The following is a 25181-nucleotide window of genomic DNA, read 5'->3' on the forward strand; positions in this document are numbered from 1 at the left end:
GGTACGTATCATCATCGTGGACTATCTTGGGAAAGGCAAGACTATAAATGGAACATTATGCTGCAATTTTGAGGCATTTATGAGATGAAATTAAGACTAAGAGACTTGGAAAACTGAGAAAAGGTGTGCTCTTTCATCAGAAGAATGCACAAATCAGCCATTGCCATGGCTCCAATCCGTGATGGTGACTTTGAACTCCTGCAGCACCCACCTTATTCTCCTGATCTGGTTCCATCAGAACTCCATCTGTTCCCAAAAGTGGAGAGAGCTCTAGCCGGAACCCTTTTAATTCAAGTGATGTTATGGATATAAACTCCCCCCTGAGTCTTGACGGAGAATGTAAGCCCGGGTAGGAGGGAAATTTCCATCAAGACCAAGGGGAGAGTTAATATCCTACTTATGAACTGTCTAAATGCAAGAAAAACCAGGAAAAATAAGAAAACATCAACATACCTTATAGTGAAACAATACAGTGTATCGCGGTATGAAAGGAATTCACTCAAATTGTGCGAGAGAAAAAACATGTGCAGCCTGGACTAGATGGAGTCATGACATGATAATCTGAACAAATTCTCATCACCTGCCCCAGTAGCTCAGAGGGAAAACAGTGGGTTACAAAACTTAACTTGAGGTTGCAGGTTCGATTCACGTCATGGAATTTTCATGTCTAAAACAAATTTCTGACTTTTAACTAATCATCAAACACAGTTCTGTTCGCATCAAGAGGCAAGTTTATAAAACCGTTAAATTTCATGGAATGCGCGCTTACCCGGGCATTCTGAGGGAATAACTCCTTTACGGAGTGACATTGTTAGTGGATTATAAGACATGATAGCATCTGTGCAGAACCTTTTAGACAACCAAGAGAAAGACTTCTACAAAATTCTTCCAACATTGTAGCTAAAAGTGTATCAATTTAGAAGGGGATTATGATGAAAAATAAATCCTTTTAATGTCTTTAGGTCAAGTCTTTCAATGTGAGGCTGAGAACTTTTCAGTCAACCCTTGCAGATGACACTTAGATGAAACAATGACTGCTAAGGGAGTATATGTTATTGGGTAACCATCTGGGAATATTAACTTTCAGTTCTGACTTGGCTGATTTAGTGTGTCAATATGTTTATGTTGATGGCCTCATAACACTTTCTTTTCTGACTTCAGTGTTCAGAATCACTTGCTCCAAACTGTCAGGCACAAATGTTGCGCCAGGATTTAAAAGCTTCAAAATTGATCAAGTTTATCATTTATAATTAAAAAATTGTTTTAAAGTACCCAGAGCATTGTCACTTTAATGCTTGTAGTGGCTATGCCTGAAAATCAGTCAGGAGTGTGTTTAACCTTCTTACATATTTCATGTTTTGCAACTCAATTGACAGGACTCTTCTTTTATTATTCTGTGGTGTTGAAAGATAACGATTTGAAACTGCTTTTTAGACAAGCAACATAATTGACAGGTTAGTTTTTGCACAGCTGGGTGAAGTTGCTATTGAAACATAATTTGCTGGCATCAACTCAGCATGGTTCTTGATACTTGGATGTGCGTGCTAGGCTTCTCTTATGTGGCTGTAATTGTATATCTCTGGCAACCATTACTCACATCTTGTAGATGTCAACACTAGCTTTAACAAAAACAGGACGAAAGGACTGTCATTTTCTTGTGTTTTCTAAAGCAGGTGTATTGTTCTTTTTCCATAAGGTCATAATAGCTTTTAAATGAATGTTGCCCAATCTATTTTGCCAAAATGTGTGATTTTATGTGGGCTGTGTAGAGGATCATGCCAAGTAGATAGTTTTCTGTGTAGGTCAGCAGTGGAAGTCAAAAGTCCAAAATCAAACTGGCCAGTGGAATTAGTTTCTTTCACTAACGTTATCCTGCAGCAAAGATTACTGGTGAAGAACTTTCTAACTGTTTAATATCCCCAGCCACCAAGTATAGGCACAGAGTTTGTTTGTTCCCCAGTCCTTCCGTTCCATTCTCAAAGGGGTCAAATTTTCTTATAAACTGTTTAAGGTAGAGAAATGAAATTTTACACACTGATATAACTGGTCATGATCTTTAATGAGTTTGAAAATTGGTGCCGTAAATTATTTTTCAACAGAGTTATTGCTCTTGCTTTTCAACTTGATGCATGGTATGTGCAATGGGGACATGTTTTCTCAGAAACTTCTGAAGTAACATCAATGAAATTTTGCATGCTCATCTAAATGACATTTGTCATAACTGAGTTTGAAGATTGGTGATGTAAATTATTTTTTTAAACAGTTGTGGCCCATGAACGTTTCTCAGAAACTACTGAAGTTACGGAGGGTGATAGAATCATGCCTATAGATCCTTCTTTTTGATGTGGGTCAGGAGATGTTGAAGTGTTCTGAGGTGGATGAGAATCATGCCAATAGATCCTTCTTTCTGTGTGGGTCAGGAGATGTTGAAGTGTTCTGAGGTGGATGAGAATCATGCCAATAGATCCTTCTTTCTGTGTGGGTCAGGAGATGTTGAAGTGTTCTGAGGTGGATGAGAATCATGCCAATAGATCCTTCTTTCTGTGTGGGTCAGGAGATGTTGAAGTGTTCTGAGGTGCATGAGAATCATGCCAATAGATCCTTCTTTCTGTGTGGGTCAGGAGATGTTGAAGTGTTCAGAGGAAGGTGAAAATCATGCCAATAGATCCTTCTTTCTGTGTTGGTCAGGACATGTGGATGTGTTCTGAGGAGGGTGAGAATCATGCCTATAGATCCTTCTTTCCATGTGAGTCAGGAGATGTGGATGTGTTCTGAGATCCTTCTTTCTGTGTGGGTCAGGAGATGTGGATGTGTTCTGAGATCCTTCTTTCTGTGTGGGTCAGGAGATGTGGATATGTCCCGAGATCCTTCTTTTTGTGTGGGTCAGGAGATGTGGATATGTCCTGAGATCCTTCTTTTTGTGTGGGTCAGGCAATGTGGATGTGTCCCGAGATCCTTCTTTCTGTGTGGGTCAGGAGATGTGGATATGTTCTGAGATCCTTCTTTCTGTGTGGGTCAGGAGATGTGAATGTGTTCTGAGATCCTTCTTTCTGTGTGGGTCAGGAGATGTGGATATGTTCTAAGATCCTTCCTTCTGTATGGGTCAAGTAGTATAGGTAATGGGGGTTCTGCCGCAACAACACTGGAGCCAGATTTATATACCTATACTGCTACTACAGGGGGAATTTTTTATGTGTAAATGATGATGTGATTCAACGATAGTCATGAGATTAAACTCAATTGTAATGAAAATATTCTCTATCATTTTTATTCATACGTATACCATTATATTTAACAAAGTGATATTCAACATTTTTACTAAGTTCTTCATTCATTTTACTAGGAGACCAGACTATATACTCTTCTTGGTAATTGGAAAGAAACAATTGATGACCGTATTTGGTTGGTTTGATATCACTGATATAATATATACCTTGTGGTAATTCTCTCCATTTGATAATTTTGTCCCTGAGCATAAATTCCATTATTATATACTTATGTAAGCATTCTTCCAAATGTTGGTTTTGGCACGGAATAATTGTCTCCCCTGTTCTATCATGATATAACATTTATACCAAGTTTTTCTATAATAATTAGATCCACATCAAGTGCTTTTATGAGTTATCATGGTGTAATATTTATACATCATTTCATATAATTATAGTTTAGCAAGTAATACTTATCGTCAGGTAAAATGCATATATAAAATATCAGTAGTTTCAGTTATAGCTTTTTAGATAGATGCTAGCCTAAGGTAATGGAAGCACATCTCCTAGACATACTATTCAATAAGACAAGCGTTATGTCTACATAGTTTAATAGATTTGAAGCTTTTAGATAAATACTAGCCTAAGGTATCAAGATCCCATCTCCCAGACAAAAGATGTTGTTGTTGTTGCATTAAGTGTTTAAGAGGTCGCCTTCTGCCTAGGCAATTTCGGCTGACCTGTCCCTCTTTGGGACTCCTGTGTGTGAGAAGGGTACACAAATCTATTGTGAGTTCGGTGTTCACATAATTTCTGTTTTTGCATTGATATGATTTCTATTTTCTTATATTGATATGATTTCATTTTTATCCTTGGCTGCTCTGTTTATATACGTTCGAGTAGCTGTCCATCTCTCAGAAATAGAGTTAGTTTAGCCATGGTTAGTTTGACTTTCTAGTAACACGTGGTCAATGGTTTCAGCCTGATTGCAAGATGAACAGACCTTGTCATAGTGCTTTTTGTGACCAAGTCTGAGGCGTGAGATAGCAATTTCAAATTTCCTTTCATTTGAGTTTGGCTTTTGTTGGACCTTGGGTTGAATTTTGTATAGCCATCTGCCGATCTTACTTCCGTCCCATTGGGCTTGCCATCTTTCTGCTATGGAGGCTTTGATTTTGCTTTTTATCTCTAGTTTACTAAAGGGAAGAGGCTGTATATCCGCTTTGTCTAGAGCTAGCTTCGCCAGTGAGGCTGCTTTTTCATTTCCATGAATATCTATGTGAGAGGGGATCCAACACAGCTCCATCTGTTGCCTTTGGTCCGATAGTTTTGTATATTCGTATAGAATATTGTTGACTGTGTTTGGCCTGGAGTTTGAGTTTCTGCCACTGATGGCATGAAGTGCACTTAGCGAGTCTGATAGGATGACTGCCTTTGCTTCCGGGAGTTCCGGTATGAGTTTGAGTGCATGATGAATTGCCTCCAATTCAGCCATGAATACTGGCTGACCATCAGGCAAGCGAACTGAATGTGCTTGGGGTTTGGAGCTGTGGATATGGATCCCGTAACCAGCACTGTTGTTGATAGAATTCTTGGATCCATCAGTGTATATATGGGCCCACCTGTCCCAGGTAGTTCGAATTTTAGTGATAGCTACTGATCGTAGTAGGGTTGGGTTTTCTCTTTTAGTGACTTCTGATGTTAAAGCAGTGTCAACTTTGGGAGTTTTTAAAGTCCAGGGAAGGTGTAACCCTTTGTAGTGACTTTCTGGAGGCTGAATGTCATCGGAATTGTGACTTCGAATGAGTTCACGTACTAATATCCCAGATGGCTTTAGTGAGGGATTTTTTCGAGCTAGGGCTGCATCTTGAGTGTTTTTGTCTTGCCATATCTTTTTAACCATAGGGTTTGATGTTCGTCCCCAGACCGATAATATTTCCTGCTCTCTTCTTAGTTTCTATGGGAGTTCTCCCGTTTCTACTTGTAGTGCTTCTAGTGAGGTGCCTGTTGCTGCGCCTGTGGCCAGCATTAGGGCTTTGTATTGTATTCTGTCTGGGTGCCTCAAGACAGTATGTGATGCTGAATGAAAAGCCTCACAACCATAGTCAATTTTTGATCTGATAAGAGATTTGTAGAGGTCCAGCTGAGTGTCTCTCGATGTGCCCCAAGATGTGCCTGAAATTGCCCGTACTACGTTCAGGTCTTTTTGACATCTGTACTCCACATATTCTATATGCTTGCGCCAAGTGAGGTGTTGATCAAGGATCACCCCAAGAAATATTGCAGATTTTACAAATTTGATAGGCTTGCCTTTTATGGAGACACGGGGTATCATAGCATCTTTCCCCTGGCGTTTGAATAGAACTCCAACAGTTTTTTCACTTGAAAGGGTGAATCCCCATTTATTGCACCATTGAGGGCTGACTGGAGTTTTTTTCTGATTTGTGAAATATCGTCATCAGCGAACTTAGAAGTTTGGGTAGGAGAGCTGACATGGTCAAAAAGATCATTGATCATGATAATTACTTACTTACTTACTTTGGAGATTTAACATGCGTTTTCTGACTGATGCGTATTTCGCACACGGGCCCGGCCAGGCTATTTAATGTGTTTCCGAAAGGGGCGAAAGTGGTGTGTGCAACCCAAGAGGGGGCTTTAGGGGTTGCTTATATAGAATTTGGGAATTTTGAGATTTGGAATAGATGCCGATGGGATTGGGGAGGAGAACTAAGGGAGCTGGGTATGGTGGATGTTTGTTTGTTTATGTAATTTTGATTTGGTAGATTATAGTGTTTTTAGATGCGTTTTATTAGTTCCGTTTTGATTAAGAATATGCCTAAGGCCTTGAAGTTTTCTAGTTTATTTTGTGGGTTTAGTATTGCTTCTAGAGTGAGAGTCTTGTTTAGATAATAAACAGGGTTGGGCTTATAATGCTGCCTTGTGGGGTGCCATTGTCCAGTGCCATAGGATCAGATAAACGAAACTCCTCCTCGGATATCTTACAATCAGCCATTGCTGTTGAAATATGATCCTCAATGCTGTTCAACTTTGCTTCGGGGAGTATCCGAATATTATTGTGTTTTAATGCTTTCTTTTGCAACTTACGAGAAATGAATTTTATCGCTATTCCTGCCAGTCCTGAGACTCCGGCGGCTATTTGCATGCCAAGTACGATAGGCGCGGCAATTATAGTTGATAATGAACCCACACTGGCTACACCGAGTCCCATGCCAGCTGTTACAAGCGCAGTGTCCACTCCGTCGAGAGCATTCACAGCTCTGCGATACTTTTTATACAATCCAAGTCTCATCTCCCTCTACTTCTCTATTTATGTCGCTTATTTGATGTAATCGAAATCCATCAACTTCATCAGGCGCTGGATATAAATCCATGTTATTATTATATCATATAATAATCTTTAATTGGTCTTGCTTAAATGTTTTGAGAGTATACATCAACCTTATGAAATGTATATTATACGGCATGAATATCTTAGTAAGAGAAATGCTGTCACTTTTAATAATTTGGACCCCCTGAAGGGTTGCAACGGGTGATGCTCAAATATGAATAATATTGCAACGTCAACACTCGTGTTGCTTGAGCCATTTAATCGCTAGACCTGGTAATATCTCAAAAGCATCTTCTTGTGCATCTCCAAACAAGACTTCAATAATAATTGTAGAAAGATCAGGTATAGCATTCAAGTTATCTTTTATATCATTGAATTCAGTAACCAAATTTAAACTAACATTTTTTTATGCCAGACGACTTTATAACAATATGACCTGGGTTTTCTGGCAGGGGAGAGACTAACACACTTTTTCGTTTTGATGGGATATAAGCCCCGAGTACGATCCCACTATTTATTATCTTAGTTAGATTATGTGCCTTACCCATCATCACATACGGTGGGGTAATGACGATATTCAGTAGCCACTCGATGTTTGCTTCGACCATAGTCCATTTATTATCATCGTTGAAAGTAAGATTATAGGAAGTGTTTTTATGGAGTCTACTAACGTCGACATCAGTTAAATCTCCTAGATTACCTGTGAATGTAAGTTCTTTCCGCTTGTATACATTATCTTGTAAGTGTAAAGCGTATAACTTACCATTGGTACCGGGTTTATCGAATTCTTCTGTGAGCGGAGATGGGAAAGCGCAATTGTATTACATTGTCTGAGCGTTCGAGGGCCTGATGAATCAACCATTATTTATAATATGGAGTGTTACACTTAAGTATCCTATATGTACAGGTTGGTGTTTTACATCTAAATAGAAATTTTGAGGTCTGAAATAATACCATGCTTTAATTTCTTATATTATAATGATGAGAAAGATCCCGTTCTACCGCTATTATATTTTTCATCTTTGACTGGAATAGAACAGAGTTGAAGGACTTTCTAGTTGAATATTATCCGTAGTACTTATCTGATCAAGATGGATGCACAACTCTTTATAGGGAACTAAATCGGGTAATGTATATCCCTGTGTTGATGTCTCGATTAATGTTAGTTCTCAGCGTGCAAGTCCAAGTGTAATTGCTAAGTTCCTGAAAAGCTTTACACCCTCTTCTACAGCATTCAAAATCAGCATCCCATTCGACTCATTTTGTGTGAGACTAATTCCATTGGGCTTAAAAATTTCATCATTGAGTGAGCATACACTGTAATACCCATCAGCTATAATAAGGTATTTTTCAACAACATCATTTTCACCTAATATAAACATCTCATTATTTCTTTTCACAGCATTTATATTGGTCCACTGCGGGTAATACAATACATCACATAAAGCGATTTCAAGTTGTCCATCGAAGTTATCGATAGTATGAAGCAGTTCAATAGACTGACCATTTGTTATTCCCGGGAGTGTAACATACATATTAAATATACAATGATACTATATCATAACTTAAATATGAAATCAACTTATATTACTAATCAGTCGATTTTAGTAAGTGCCTCTGGTCACAGCAACTAGCGATAAAATGGTGCACGATTGGTTTCATAATCCGATGCAATTTTGGCAGAACCAGTTAAACTTTGCCATATGGTGTGCCATAACAGGATGTGGTGTATCTCTTTATGCCCCTGGATCTGAACTCAGTAAGTCTGTTTTATCATTTCACATGTACTATCAGATTAGACGTATACTTAAAGAAATTAGTGCCCCATTACCGCAGGATCGAGCATGGAATTCCTCAAATAATCAGTACAATAGGTTCGCATATGAACATATTTGTCAGGAATTTAATATTGCTATGAGTAAAGATTGGCATATTAAAGGAATTAACCATGGTCTAGGTGTTCCGTACAGCGTACAAAAAACTGTTAAAGAAGAAAGCTATGAATTAGTTAAAAAAACTCATCAACCATTCGATCCATTTAAGTTGTTACAGAAAAACAATCTTTTTGTAAGATTACATAATCTTAATCATGGCTGGGAACTTTCGAGTAACGATTGGAGAGGAGTTCTTATGAGTTTTAAGGGTGGTTTGGCTTATATTGTTACAAAATTTGTGCAAGTGAACGATACCGCAAAAGCATGGAATGAATTTCTATATGATAAAACAGAAAATAATTTTACTAACCCAGAAGTTGTAAGAGTTAATGAATCAATAAGAACTTATGTATGGGCAATTCTCGGTGCACAATCGCAAACACGAACGTCCATTATTGGTTTTGGGATGGCGCTCGATGCACAAAAACAGTTTGTCGCAAACGTGGAGGATGCTATTAATTCACCAGTTGACATACCATCTTCTATAAAACGTTATCAAGATGTATTACAGTACTCTCAATCCAGGGGCGGTCGGGTAGCCTAGTGGTTAAAGCGTTCGCTCGTCACGCCGAAGACCCGGGTTCGATTCCCGACATGGGTACAAAGTGTGAAGCCCATTTTTGGTGTCCCCGCAGTGATATTGCTGGAATATTGCTAAAAGCGGTGTAAAACCATACTCACTCACGCTCAATCCAAAGTAGACTATGTTTATGCGCCGGTATCAGAGAGTGGAATTTCCCCCCTAGCCTAATTTCCCCCCAGAAAAAGGGCTATATAGCCAAATTTCCCCCGGAAAACTGGCTATATAGCCATACTTCCCACGGAAAGCACACTATATGGCCATATTTCCCACCCGGAAAATACACTATATAGCCAATTTTCCGCTTTGGAGTCAGATTTCCCCCATAATTAAATATATGTCTATTATCAAAAGTACCTAGATGTACAGTTTGCTGATAGAGTAATTTACAAGAGAAACCATGATTAAAATCTTATGGTTTTTTGCGCCATACATTCTTAATTTCAATAAATAGAGGATAGTTCATTTCGACAGTGAGATATGGCGGATCTGTCTCTCGACAGATCAGATCAGCCTTTTGTCACTGACGAAATGAAATGTTTTATTTACTGTATGTTTATTTAGTAGGGTAAGTGTTGTTTTGTTTTTTTTATTTTGCTGTTGTGTATTTGAGGTAAATCAGCGAATCTAAAATCTTCCAACTGTCTTCAGTAACAATACGTCACATTGCCAGTTGAAACACACTTTGCTAGTTGATTTCTATCAGGTCTGCACTGTAAACTTGAACGGCAGTTGTTCTCCTTATCATGGTTGCAGTGACATATCACTTTTCTGTCATCGAGAATCCTCAGTCTCTCACTGCGAAGTATATTATAAAGTATATTTACAACGTATATAGCGCATATATCTGTGCGTGCTCATGGCGTTTTTTGCCCCAATCAGAGGTCCGTATATTTTGCATTCTAAAACTTCCCAGCTACATGTGAAATAGGCAACCAAAGCTGCCTGTCAGGCGCTAGAAGATTACCCATTCACATTACCATTACCACATTAACTCCTTGTAGTATGTAGTCATTTACTGTTTGTGGACAGAGGCATGCATGAACAAGATCACTTGCCAAAGGTGACGCCGCAAGTTTTTCAACTCGTGTTTCAGTGGAAGATATATGATTCCAACACACCATTAATCACTGCATTGTAGAAAATCACTGATGTGAAGTATTTACTAGTATCCAGCAACAGTTCATAAATAAGTTCTTTGGCATGAATAACAAGTGGCAAGTCGGAATCTTCTATGTTTTCAACACTAAACTTGTTCTACAGGATTCCTAAAAGCTTGTTTTCAATTGAGAGACGTTTAACTCCAATTTCTCTGTCAAATATGGCATGCAAGAAGTTCGCTTTTGCCATTGCTGTTTGATCAATGTTTGTTAATTGGTGCAGTAGGTTATGTTTTTTAATGCTCCATTGGAAAAATCTGAGGGATATAGCGGAAATTCTGCTATATAGCGATACTTCCCCCTTGAAATCTGACTCTAAAGCGGAAATATGGGTATGTAGTCATTTTCCTCGGGGGTAAATTGAGGCTATATAGCCCCGTTTCCGGGGGGAATTTAGGCTAGGGGGGAAATCCCACTCTCTGACACCGGGACTATACATGTCTCCGAGTAATATGGAACTTAAGATTGGTCAAGTGATAGGCTATAATAATAAAATTGTTATTGCTACCAATCAACAAAAAACATGTATAAATTCAGATATTAATACCGAATTAATAACGCAAACAAACACAGGCGAACGGGAATAGTCAAGCCACAGATATCTACTGACGCTCCTGCTAACACACAGCCACAAGTGCCACCCCATATTGCAGCTAAAAATCAACAACATATCGATGAAAAAACAGCGCTTATAGTAGGTTGAGTCGCGGCTGGTTTACTCATGATTTGGTTAAATAGTTCTTAGCGATCTGATTTGGTTAAATAGTCTTTAGCGGATACGTACAACAGCCCTGCAATTGCTACGATCAGTGCCCACAAGTTTTGACTAAGCCAAGTGGTGGTCATAGCTAATAAATTCAAGAGCCAGGAAACAATACTCCCTATTATACTGGGAGGTGAAGACGTGGCTTTCCCAGCAAGCTTTCCGAGTACTGAACCTAATGCTTTTAAATGTTTTTTTATCCACCCTTTTATACCACTCCTATCACTAGGGGGTGTGCCACTGCCTGTACAACTGGTTAACGCTCGATAGCGCTTAATAAATCCCAAGGCGGTTAAAATACTGGCAATGGTTATCCCCTGTTCTCTGAACAATGTTTTGATTTTATCGGCCAGTGTAGTATCATCGTTGAGGACTTCATCGATAGTTTCTCGAATTCGACTGATTTGTGAACGAAGTGACTTTCTATTACTGGAAGCAGCGTCGAGGTGGGTCGATCTTTCGTCTTCTAAGTTACGTAATCTTTCTGCAATGCGACTTCTACTGAATTCATCACCCGCCTGTTCAAGTTTTGTTTTCTCATAAGCTATATGCTTGTCGAGTTCGGATAGCTTGGCTATATTATTGATGAGTTCTCCCCGCATTGTTTGCATTGCCTTGTCAAGACCTCGTAATTTCCTAATACTGAATTCCGAGGATGGTACCTGTAACGTGGAATTATTGTAGTAGGTATCCATGATTTCTTCGAGTCCGTAGGAGGCCAGCTTCGAGATTTCTTCTAAATTATCTATGGTACCAAGTTCATCACGCACAGTCCGAAGAACCTTAGTAGTCTTCACGGAAAGGTTTTCTCGTCGTAAGTAGTCTACAAAACCTAATTCATTATGAACAAAGTTGATTCCATGTTTAGCAGCTATCGTAGACAAAGCTAGGGGCTTACGAGTACGATAATGCAGAAGGTCAATATCAGGTTCGCCAATCAGTCGCAATATTCCTTTACTATCTATCGTAAACTTTGAATAGTCAATACCAATTGGGCTAACATCTTTAAAGGTATCGTTATAATCTTTAACGGTTGATTGTAAAAGTTCATCGTTAAGATTCGTAAAGCTGGTTTCATCAGTACCCTCTTTGATGGTACTAGGGTTATCAAAATCATCTAGATTAAAATCATCCATTTTTATATTAAACATAAGGTTACATAATTTCAATATAACAATGTCTTCGCAATACGGACGCAAGTTAAACCCACAACGTAGACTTCGAGATCCATTAGGGGTCAAAGCAATTCATCAGTCTGTAACTATAACTAATAACCCTAGTACCATTGATCAGAATCAAACACTTCTGGTTCGCTTTCCTAATCTCGGCGCACATGATGTGTTACTTCCGGGAACTATCCGACTAGCATTTACAATAAGTTTGACTTCTGCCGACGTTAACAGGGAGCCTGTTCAGAACATAGGTCGTGCTGTCGTTAAGAAAATCGCGATTAGCGGTAATGAGGTTTGAGCATTGATGATGTATACTATTGTTACATGGATCTCTGGAGAACGGATTAAGAGCAGGAAAACTTACAGTATCGAGGTATTTGTAATCGGAACACATTGAGACTGCGTGTGAAAATGGTTCTGAAAATGGTGACAATACCGTCGTAAAAGATCTCGCTGTTGCTGGCGCATTAGGTGTCCAATTCTATATTCTGCTAGACTTTGAATTACTAGATTCCCACATGCCCTTTTATCAAGCATCCCTAGGTGATAGGAACTCACTTTTAATGACTATGGTAGAGTAATCAGAGCTGCTGAAGATGCTAGCTATTCCATTGACATTATCTCACTGGAGTATGATATGATAACAGATCCTGAATTAGCCAGACAAATTCGTAACCAGTATACAGGAAGTTTAGCCATTTTGTACGACCGCGTGCTTTGACATTGAAAGATCACAAGGAACAAAAATGATACAACGTGGAATATCAATCTAAACGTCCCCACGAGATCGTTGAAGGGTATTTTAATGTTGTTCGAGGACCCCTCCGATGCATTTAAAAGAAATACCAAGAAGTTCTACAATCCCAAGATTACAAAAGTACAATTGACTATCGAGGGCGTTCCTAATCAACTATATAGTCAAAGAATGCTAGCGTATCAACAATGGGATGAGATTAAAAAACTTCCTTCTATAAAACGAAGCCCAGAAGTTAACGCCAAAAACTCACCAAAAAGAAAGATGTGCTTTCATATTTAGCATTCTCCGGTCAACATACTCAGCATAGCGTTTGGGTACTTACTCAAAAATACAGCTCTGTCCTGAAAGATCTGAGAGAGCAGACCCTGTTTCATTGCAAAGACCAAGATTTATTTGAGGAATGTCTAGGCAAAAATGATGTTATTTATACCAATTCCGAACGAGATAAAGTCAGAAAACTGTTAGCTTCAACGAAGCATTGTAAACTCGTATTAAAAACCGATCAACCAGCTGCTTATGCAATTGCTTAGCATAAATATAGCAAAATTATAGCAAAAATAGCAAAAATATAGCAAATATAGCAAAAATAGCAAAACTACGATAAATTGAACATTAGCGGTTATTATGTAATAATATGGCTTGAAATCCTCATTCTCTCGCAACATTTTATTATTACGGGCTGTATTGCATATGCCATATTTTATTACATTATGGAATGCAACGAACTCATCGAACAAATGCTCAAAGAACCTGATCAACATGCAGAAGAAATTATATAGATAAACATATAAAAAGACATGCGGCTTTGGCAGCCGGTGGAAAATGTTCCCAATATTTGGGGGGAAATTATACCATCGAAAAAATTGATAACATGACCGATGAAGAACTTAAAAAACTGTACGCGCATTACGAGTCTAGACTGGGAGCTACCATGGCTAAAACAATAGGCCGGCTATGTTACAACTATACACAGTCATAGCTAGTATGTTTCTTCCTATCCCAGCAGAACATCACATGTATTTATGCGAATCTCTCGAGAAAGACCCATTCATCGAACACGCTATAAGCTCCGGTTACCACCGCTTTAATAAAGGCTAAGTATTGTCAATTTAAACATACATCCCCACTTAATAATAATGGAGACTCAAGTGACACCACCACAGATTGTGGAGACACAATCACAACAAGTGAACGAGGAAATACCAGCGATTGTACAATCACAACAGTTTGTGAATGAGGAAATACCACAAGCCAGAGTGACAAGGAAGAACAAAAAAAATCGCAGCCAGTACGAAGGGCGGGCTGGCGAGGAAAGCGAAAATAATGCATAATTCAAATATTGAACATAGTCGTCCAATTAAAACTTGGGCACTAGTAGGAGTTGTTGCTATAGCAGCTGTATGGTTGTTTTACGTCACCCCCGATTACACAGCAAGTTCAATTAGAGGTTAGCCCCCATATAATGCTATAAGAAGCATGACTACTCCAGTTACAGACGGTAAAATGTTGGTAAACGCAACGTATCATTCAGCGGTGGTCAGCGGCTTGGCCATTGGCTATGCCCGTATAGCTAAAATGATTACTAAAGCCACACCACCCAAACTAGATTTAAATGGTTATGATATCAGTATGATGGTTCTCGATATATGACTAGCAATGGCAACAAAAGATATGCTTATCAAACAAGGGCTTATCCCGGAAGACATTATGAAGTAATAAAACATTTGAATATTTTATATTCATATAAACATGGCATCAATTGCGATGATGGTCGGTTGAGCTGTTGTTAATGCTCTAGCTTTTTCGGGGAGTAATTTTTTATTTTCTAGTATGAGAGGTTCAGAGCAGAAACGACATGATAAAGCATTAGAACAACTCAAAGCAGCCCAGTCACAATGGACCAGGAATGGGATATTAAGATTAGATTTTATTAATGAAGAACTATGTAAGCAAGGACATTCAGTTCAAATGTTTAAGGATGTTGAATCTGCCATGCACGAATACTTCTTCGTTTATGGAAAGAAACTTGACCCAATGCCAAAACCAACAATAAGTCAGTTTTATACACCATCAGAGGAACAAAAAGAACACGAGATAGCATTCATAATGTTTGGGTTGACTGGTGTGGCTATTTTAGGTTACACAGTAACTACGCATAAACCATGACCTAGTTAGGGTGGGCGAGCGAGTCAGTCTGACTGCTAATCTATAAATAGCCATGTCACCCTGACTAACCAGTGGAGATGTGATTTGCATTTAGACAAATGATATGATAGATGTATAACCATGAATCTGTGCAGATTTACACTCATGGGAAAGCCGACTCAATGCAACCGACATTCTGTTGGTATTTACTGTGGCATCCGCTCTTATTACATCAGGCAGGGAAACATTAACTATACATGTTCTGTATGTGGGATAGGGGTCAAAGGTCGTTATTGTTTATGTAAGAAACATGATGCTGATAGGGTCAGGAACCAGATTATTTACGCTAGGAAGAGAGATTACATCAATGAGAGGAATAGGTTAGGGAGAATACGTATTTAGATATATGAAAAACAACCAATTAGACATTTGACTCATTTTGCATATACCATTAAACCACAATGGTTTTTGTGAGAGAGTTGAAGGCTTTAGCAAAACAACGGGGTCTACATGGATATTCTCGAATGAGAAAAACTGAATTGATCGATTTACGCGGTTTGGAATACAACAAACCCCAGACTGTTAGAGAACTCAAAGCTCAAGCAAAAAACAGTGGGCTGAGAGATTATTCTCGAATGAGAAAAGCCAAATTGATCGCTTTACTAGATAATAATCAATCTGATGATAATAAATCAGTTGACGATGTTGAAAAAAAAAAACAAGAATTAAAATTTGTACCCACATCCGCCGGCGTTGGTAGATCCCTAAGAATTTGGAAGATGGATATTAATTCCAACATGGATGTTAATGATGTTAAGCCCATCATATCAAGCAAAATTAACAAGGAATTAGATGATTTACCTAGTATGAAATACCAGCTGACGATTAAAATGTCATTGAGTAAAAGTAGTGCAGACGATAGCACTGAATATACTGAACCATATATCCGAAGCAATCAAGAAGTTATAACCGAATCCAATACTATAAACGCATCATTAGATACATCAATTCAGAGAATACAGGAAACTTTAGAACGCTGGACTAATAGAGGTTCGGGTTGGGGTGTGGATAAAATCGATAGTTTATATTTAGATTGGCAAATTATATGCCCTTCAAAGGTAGATCTTATATAGATTTACCCCCGTATTATAAAAAAGAAAAAAGCCATAATTAATGTAAAAAATAAAGACGATGACAGAATGATGATAAGATCTGCATTGTTCCCCGTAGATTCTAAAATTGCAAATACACCTTCCAGCTATCCTCAAAACGATGGACTCAACTTTGATGGCATAGACGAACCTACACCAATATCACAAATTGATAAGGTGGAAATGCAAAATAATTTAGCTATAAATGTTTTCGGACATTCTAAAGGAATTGTTGTACACAGGATAAGCTCCGCTTCACAGCATATTCCCAGAATCAATTCATTTCTGATCGAAAAAGATGGAAAATATCATTATACATGGATAAAGAGAAGCGCAAAAAGAAGACTGCAGAGGTGTTGGACAGAATGCTATCAGGATTGATATTCCTAAAGAGGGGGAAAATATATTAAAATTTGAACATTATTGTAATCAAATGCCAGTACCATTCGTAATTTACGCCGACTTCGAAGCGCTTATCAAACCTATAGAAGATACTGAACGCAATAATCAAGATAGTAGTTTTACGTACAAAACTCTAAGAACAGATTCCTTAAGGGTTTGGATATAAAGTTGTAAGGTATGATGGTAAAACAAACCCGCCCGTGATTTGCAGAGGTCCCGATGCAGCGGGAAAGTTCCTAGAATATCTTCAAAACGAAGAGAGAATAATCAGGGAAAATTTATCGCGTAAGAAACCCATGTGTATGACGAGGGATGATTGGAGGGCCTAAAAGAAGTCAACGAGTTGTCATGTTTGTAATAAACCCCTGGATGGGGATTCCGTAAGAGATCATTGCCACGTCACGGGTAATTATCGGGGAGCCACACATAACAAGTGTAACTTGAAACTAAACTCACTGTTATAGATGTCCCAGTCAGACATTGTATCCAGGGTGTAGTTGTCTCGGACATGCAGTCAGTCACTCACTGTCATAGATGTTCCAGTCAGACATTCTACCCAGTAAGTAGTTGTCTCGGACATGCGGTCGTCACTCACTGTCCTAGATGTTCCAGTCAGACATTGTATCCAGGGAGTAGTTGTCTCGGACATGCGGTCGTCGCTGACTGTCCTAGATGACCCAGTCGGTCAGCATGTCCTTGATGTCTCACTCCTGGATGTCCCAGTCGCTCTAGTGGTAGAGCATCTGCCCGGAGAGTGGAAGATCATGGGTACGATCCCCGACTGCGTCATGCCAAAAAATGTTACAAGATTGTACGTGTTGTTACCCTGTCTGCTGCATAGCATTAAGGGGCTAAAACAAGGACTAGTTTCAAGATAGACACAATCTGGAATGTGGACTGCTTCTGTTTGTTTTCTTTTGGTGAAATCATGGAGGTTGTTGGCAAGGATTTGGACGTTGTCCTAGTTGATGATGTGATTGGCACAGTTGATGATATGGTCCGAGATGGCTGATTTGCTGTCGGATTTGATGGTGGAGGTTTTATGCTCTTTGATTCTGGTGTTGATTGGGCGGGATGTTTCACCTACATAAGATTTCACCAAAAGAAAACTAACAGAAACAGTCCACATTCGCCGCCACAAGCCATCAATCAACAGAGATCAAGGCTATTTCATCCCATCCGCCTACTATGAACTCATCAAAATAATCACCTGTTTTTTGGCTTCATGCCCCATTGGCTTCTAGCTATGTGTTTTTTATGTCCAATGTGTTGTGATAGCATCATCCTTTGTTGTCACACCTACCTATGTTATCCCACTCATGTATGCCCTTGTTGTTACTGTTAATCCTCTACTGTTAATCCTCCACTTGCTATATATATTCTGCACTATGTCCCTCATTCAGTCTTGCTTGACAACGGTATAAGGATCTATACCGAAACGTCACTTTTTACAGTATTAAAGAAGTTGTTATCCATAAAAATTGTGTCTATCTTGTCATCCGTCAACTTCTCAGTAATGCCTATCAAACAAGTTAAAGGACTAGTTTATTGTACATTGTTTATTGTACATCGGTGGGGTATTCTTGTTAAACTATGGCATGGTATCTCAGTGGGTTGGCACTATGCACATTGCTATATAAGTGCAATTATCTTGGACATAATGTTACCTCACCTCCTGTGACATTTATGTTTATTGTCTGGTCTGTTGTATAATCTTATAATTAAGGTTTGTGCCATATATACATGCAGTGAACATTTCCAGGGCCAGCAAATGTGGTGATGTTGCAAATAAAATTTCATAGCATTCGTGTAGCGGGAGTATTGCTGTGTGGCATCTTACTAAAACCCCTTTCTTTCATGCACATTGTAGTAGGGCATGGTAGGCTCACCCTTGTCTTGAAAACCTGGCGTCACTGATTTTCACTAATCCATTTATTTAAGGATTGACTGTGTATTTTTTTCCGGTTCATTGAGGTTTCAATAAAAAAACGATGTGCAAACTGTATGAATCCGCATAAAACTTTGCACATCGGTTTTTCGATTCACACCTCAATGAACAGAAAAAATACACAGTCAAAGCTTATGGTTAAATTCGACAACGTAAAACATGTTTTATCTACAAAAGTTTAACCCCAAACAGTTGTATATATCAAAACAGACAAAAATGACGAGATTGATAAACATTCCAGGTTTAGGAATACATACTGTGGTGTGACATGAATCAGGTGATTGTTAAATTTATGTACACAACTTGACACGCCTACACAGTCAGTAGCCTACTTAGAGAAGGATCAAAACAATGTTCATTGGACCTTTCAATTACGGCAGGAGGCGAAAAGAACTGCAACAGTCAGACTGTAACGAACCGGAAGAAATATGTCCGAGAGAAGGCAGCTGTTGCAAATAACATGGTCAGTTTCCGCGAGATTCAAACATTACTTCCCTGATTACGGTAAAACACAGTTGGAGAAATGCTAGTTAGAAATGAAACCGGAAGACACAAGAAAGTTGAACCGAGGCATTCAGGTGGAAAAAACAGGCGAGCGAGCCTGCACGTTTCCTGTTTCATTCATTCTCAGCCTTCGGTCTCAAAGGGTAGTTTGGACAATGAATATGCATGAAAGTCGCTAAATGTCCTCTGCATGAAAAGGAATTCCCTCAACTGTATTATTGGGATTCCCCGACATTTCTGAGTGAAATGTCCTCTATCTTCATGTTGATGCAATGTGACTTATCATCCCCCGCCACGAAGTTGAAGGGGGATATAGGAATGGGTACCGTCCGTCCATCCTTCCGTCCTTCCGTCACATTTCGTTTCCGGAGCAGATCTTGAAAACCGTACTATATTTCTTCACCAAACTTGGCACATAGATAGATCTAGTGGTGAACTGGTGCCTTTTGATAGTTTGGGATTTTAAAAAAAATAAATTTTCGAGTTTCCATGGCAACGACTTTGATTTAGACTGAAAATGGCGGTAGTCCTGGTTTCCGGAGCAGATCTTGAAAACCGTACCATATTTCTTCACATAGATAGATCTAGTGTTGAACTGGTGCCTTTTAATAGTTTGGGATTTTTAAAAAATATATTTTTCCGAGTTTCCATGGCAACGACTTTGATTTAGACTGAAAATGGCGGCAGTCGTGGTTTCTGGAACAGATCTTGAAAACTGTACCATATTTCTTCACCAAACATGGCACATAGATAGATCAAGTGTTGAACTGGTGCCTTTTGATAGTTTGGGATTTTTAAAGTAGTTATTTTTTCGAGTTTCCATGGCAATGACTTTGATTTAGACTGAAAATGGCAGTAGTCCTGGTTTCCGGAGCAGATCTTGAAAAACGTACGATATTTCTTTACAAATAGGCCCAGCGAACATAGTTCACAGGAGCTAATGCATTGCACACACCCGACAGGTCATATTGGCTGGGGATGTGAGTATTTCATGCTTGTTTATGTATGGATTCTAGTTGTGAATGGGCATCATATGTCATGTTTCTTTCTGTGTGTTGTAGAGGTGCTGTCAGAGGCCGTGAAGATCTTGAAAGGGGAATACTGTGTCCGGGCTCTGGAGGAACACAAGATGGACAAGGCCCTTATTTTCTGTCGTACCAAGATTGACTGTGACAACATGGAATGTTATCTCAACCAGAGGGGTGGTGGTCAGTATGGTTTAACACCCAAACAGTAAAGGTTTTGTTTGGACTTATATGTGTTATATTCTGAGTTTTACCAGTCACCATCGAGGATTTCTCACTTGTAATCAAGAAACTTTGTTGACATTTAATGGTCAAACTATGACAAATATGACGTTTAAGTTTAACGAGTCAAAGTGTGCTATTTATGATATATGTATCTATACTGTCAGCTAAAATTTGTTTCAAAGCTTCAATATTGGGTGGGGGTTGGGGGGTAGAAAACATACAAATTCATCTGTCCACAACCATGGCTGCAATGCAAGACTGTCTTTGTACTCATTGAACATCCTTTACACCAGATTTGGGACCATCAGATTTCCACCTCTTCCTAAATTTGGAAGTAGGAACTGTCTGGCAAGCATTTTGCAAATGATGAGGGGATTTTGTTGAAAAATAATTAGCAATCAACTCTATCAATGCAGTTCATCATAGTTAGGCTTAGAGCTTTTCAGCCACCCGTCTTACCTTAATAAAGTGGAGTTGACCTGTTTAGCTTTTTCAACACTTCATTGCATAAACCTGAAACAATAACATTTGCGAAACTGATCAAAATAGGGCTTTTGCTTAGTATTTTGACTGCATGAAAATAACATTCAACATTTCAGCAACACAATATGTTTTACTCTGTATTGTTACCTGGATCATGAATGCCAAACCAGGTAATCAGGATGCTTGACAGGGAACTGAAAATTGACCTGACTGAAGAAATCTTGCCTGGAGGTGGTTCAAGCATCCTCCTTACCACACAAAGACTGGTTGGCCATTTGTTTGTAATTGCTCTCCCAATGAAACCTCTTTTGCATCATCATCCAGTTTTTGGTGTAAAAGATCCAATTGTCATCAACTAGGAAATGAACTGTTACAATTTATACCGACTATTTGCGTGGAGAACTGTTTGAGAGCCAAGCATTTGACTCCAAGTCATTTTCTTCTGATGAAGGTATTGAACCAGGCTATTCTCTACAGCCTATTTACTGAGGTTAAGCTTAATATCTCTGTTATTCATATTATATACCAACCTGCCCTTTCTGTGTCCAAAAGAATATGTTTGTACATTGTCATCAATAAGTTAGCACTAATTAGAAATGTCCCATCTGCTTTCTGCCATCCTTATCTGTCTTTCCTCCATGAAGTAGGGCGTTCAAAAGGGTCGCTACTGAGTGACCTGGCATCAAGAAGGAAGAGAAATTAGGAGGCCCATCTTCACAGATAGACCACCGCAGCATGTGGGTGACTTAACGGCAAAATCTAACAACTTAAAGCTATAATAGTGAATGGACTTGTCCTCACCTGTTGTGTGTGTGATTAGTGAAGACTGTGGACTTGTCCTCACCTGTTGTGTGTGATTAGTGAAGATTATGGACATGTTCTCACCTGTTGTGTGTGTGTGATTAGTGAAGATTGTAGACTTGTCCTCACCAGTTGTGTGTGTGTGTGTTTAGTGAAGACTGTGGACATGCTTTAATCTGTTGTGTGCGTGTCATTAGTGAAGAATGTAGACATGTTCTCACCTGTTGTGTGTCATTAGTGAAGATTGTAGACTTGTCCTCACCAGTTGTGTGTGTCATTAGTGAAGACTGTGGACGTGTTCTCACCTGTTGTGTGTGTGTGTCATTAGTGAAGATTGTTGACATGTTCTCATCTGTTGTGTGTGTGATTAGTGAAGATTGTTGACATGTTCTCATCTGTTGTGTGTGTGATTAGTGAAGATTGTTGACATGTTCTCATCTGTTGTGTGTGTCATTAGTGAAGATTGTTGACATGTTCTCATCTGTTGTGTGTGTGATTAGTGAAGATTGTTGACATGTTCTCATCTGTTGTGTGTGTGATTAGTGAAGATTGTTGACATGTTCTCATCTGTTGTGTGTGTGATTAGTGAAGATTGTGGACTTGTCCTCACCTGTTGTGTGTGTGATTAGTGAAGATTGTAGACTTGTCCTCACCTGTTGTGTGTGTGTGATTAGTGAAGATTGTTGACTTGTCCTCACCAGTTGTGTGTGTGTGTTTAGTGAAGACTGTGGACATGCTTTAATCTGTTGTGTGCGTGTCCTTAGTGAAGAATGTAGACATGTTCTCACCTGTTGTGTGTCATTAGTGAAGATTGTAGACTTGTCCTCATCTGTTGTGTGTGTCATTAGTGAAGATTGTTGACATGTTCTCATCTGTTGTGTGTGTCATTAGTGAAGATTGTTGACATGTTCTCATCTGTTGTGTGTGTGTCATTAGTGAAGATTGTTGACATGTTCTCATCTGTTGTGTGTGTGATTAGTGAAGACTCAAGACATGTTCTCATCTGTTGTGTGTGTGATTAGTGAAGACTCAAGACATGTTCTCATCTGTTGTGTGTGTGATTAGTGAAGATTGTTGACATGTTCTCATCTGTTGTGTGTGTCATTAGTGAAGACTCAAGACATGTTCTCATCTGTTGTGTGTGTGTCATTAGTGAAGATTGTGGACATGTTCTCATCTGTTGTGTGTCATTAGTGAAGATTGTAGACTTGTCTTTACCTGTTGTGTGTGTGATTAGTGAAGATTGTGGACATGTTCTCATCTGTTGTGTGTGTGTCATTAGTGAAAATTGTTGACATGTTCTCATCTGTTGTGTGTGGCATTAGTGCTATTTTGATCTGTGGATTATGAATCTTTTTTATTTTCCTGTCAAGAAGTCAATAGATGAGTAAGTAATGAACTGCAAGTAGCTTCCTATCCTATTTCAGAAACAGATAATGACATGGAAAAGTTCATTACATGTTGAGTTAAGTCATTGATTTATGAGTGCAAACATAGGAATTGTTTTCATGAACTACCTGGCTTAAGAAATGAAAGCAGAAAACAGTTTTATCGCTCTCAGAAAACTTATGTTTTGTTGCTGCAGCATGATTAGTGTTTTCTAGGTTGCTTCAGGTAAAGCAGTGTGACTGCAGGGGCCCATGGCGACTCTGGAGTTGGAGTTGGAGAGGGGGTTCAGACTGCTGTTCTATGTTGTGTTTGAAGGGAATTAGACATGAGTTTAAGAGGGGTTCAGACTGCTGTTCTATGTCGTGTTTGAAGGGAAGACAGGAGTTTGAGAGGGGTTCAGACTGCTGTTCTATGTTGTGTTTGAAGGGAAGACAGGAGTTGGAGAGGGGGTTCAGACTGCTGTTCTTTTTTGTGTTTGAAGGAAATTAGACATGAGTTTGAGAAGTTGTTCAGGCTGCTGTTCTGACAGTTTGGGATTTTTAAAAAAATTGTATTATTTGAGTTTCCCTGGAAATGACTTTTTACTGAAAATGGCAGTTGTGCTCGATTCTGGAGCAGATCTTGAAAAACATACAATATTTCTCCACCAAACTTGGCACATAAACAGTTCTAGTGGTAACTGGTGCCTTTTGATTGTTTGGGATATAAAAAAAGAAATGTATTATTCGAGTTTCCTTGGCACTTTTGACTTAGATTGAAAATCACCAAACTTGTCACAGCTCTTGAAAACCGTACAATATTTCTTCACCAAACTTGGCATATGAAAAAGGTCTAGTGGTAAACTGGTTTCTTTTAATAGTTGGAAGTTTTTACAAATGTTTCCTTAGCAAGCGCTTAACTCGGAAACCTTTTAAACATTCTACAAAAACATCCACGCAGGGTTATCCGAGAACCATTACCATAATTACCTAATTGAGATGTATACCACTTGACCAAGGAACTTGGATAAACACAATTTACAAGTGGCACCTGAACCAGCATACTTCATCCTAGTGCATGGTGGTAACATGAAAAAAAACTGAAACTTGAAGATTTCTTTGATGTGTGGAAAATGACTCAACTCATTCAATCTCCAACTCACTGTCTTGGAGCTACACTGGACTTGTTGTTTACTGATCATGCCAGTGCTGTAGCATTCCAGACTCCAGTCTACTACCCAGATCATCAGATGATTGGTGCTGTACTTCTCAGAACACCTCATGGTGACCCCTGCTCTCAATGATCTCTAAGTAAAGTAAGAACTCCCTTACTTCTCTGATTATTGTTTAAGTAATAACACAACTCATTACAAATACAGTTAAGTTTTCTATCATAAACTGCAGAAGGCAAAACAACACCAGTAATAACTTTTTTTACTGCTGCAATTAGGCCATTTACAAAAAGGTCCATTGAACATAGTTCATAGTGACTGACAACTGGGATGACTGACGACTGGCATGACTGACAACTGGGATGACTGACAACTGGGGTGTCTGACAACTGGGATAACTGACAACTGGGATGACTGACAACTGGGGTGTCTGACAACTGGGGTGACTGACAACTGGGGTGTCTGACAACTGGGATGTCTGACAACTGGGATGACTGACAACTGGGGTGTCTGACAACTGGGATGACTGACAACTGGAATTACTGACAACTGGGATGACTGACAACTGGGGTTTAGCCTTCATGATTGTCAATCTGATGACATTGTTTGTGGAGCACCTTGTCCAGGTATATCTGTCATGTTTCATTGGTTATATGTCTTATTTATCATAGGACATTAAAGTACACCTGTGTCTTTTCATCTACACCATTCATAGCATCAGTTTCGTTGTTCTGGTAACCATATCAATTAGATCCTGTTTTGTCAATCACTGGACAAAAGCAGACACAATTATTAATCAGCTTCATGTACTGAATATTTTTGTCTTTTTGAAGAAAAAATTCAGTTTAGGAAGACTGACATCATTCAGTTAATTGTCTTTCTTTCTGAGAAGCCCAAGGGTCAGGTATGGCAGGGTCATTTGAATTTCAAACCAGTGTGTTGATTTTAGTCTCATGAAATGTTTTTAATCAAGTTCAAAGACCTGCTCACATGTATACAATATTTTAGTATCACTATTGTGTGTATAAGGCAACATG

The 25181-nt window shown here is 39.0% G+C and overlaps 1 protein-coding gene across 1 annotated transcript in view; it reads left to right on the forward strand.

Annotated features, from left to right (window-relative positions):
* LOC139454212 (ATP-dependent RNA helicase DDX1-like) overlaps nt 1-25181 on the forward strand; it is a 417258-nt gene that overhangs the window by 357730 nt on the left and 34347 nt on the right. The window contains exon 21 of the mRNA XM_071235786.1: nt 20133-20279. Within this exon, the coding sequence (XP_071091887.1) occupies nt 20133-20279 (147 nt within the window). The remainder of the gene's footprint in view (nt 1-20132; nt 20280-25181) is intronic.

Source organism: Haliotis cracherodii, unplaced genomic scaffold, assembly GCF_022045235.1.
Source record: "Haliotis cracherodii isolate W230 unplaced genomic scaffold, xgHalCrac1.p SCAF_10, whole genome shotgun sequence".
NCBI classification, from domain to species: Eukaryota; Metazoa; Mollusca; class Gastropoda; order Lepetellida; family Haliotidae; genus Haliotis; species Haliotis cracherodii.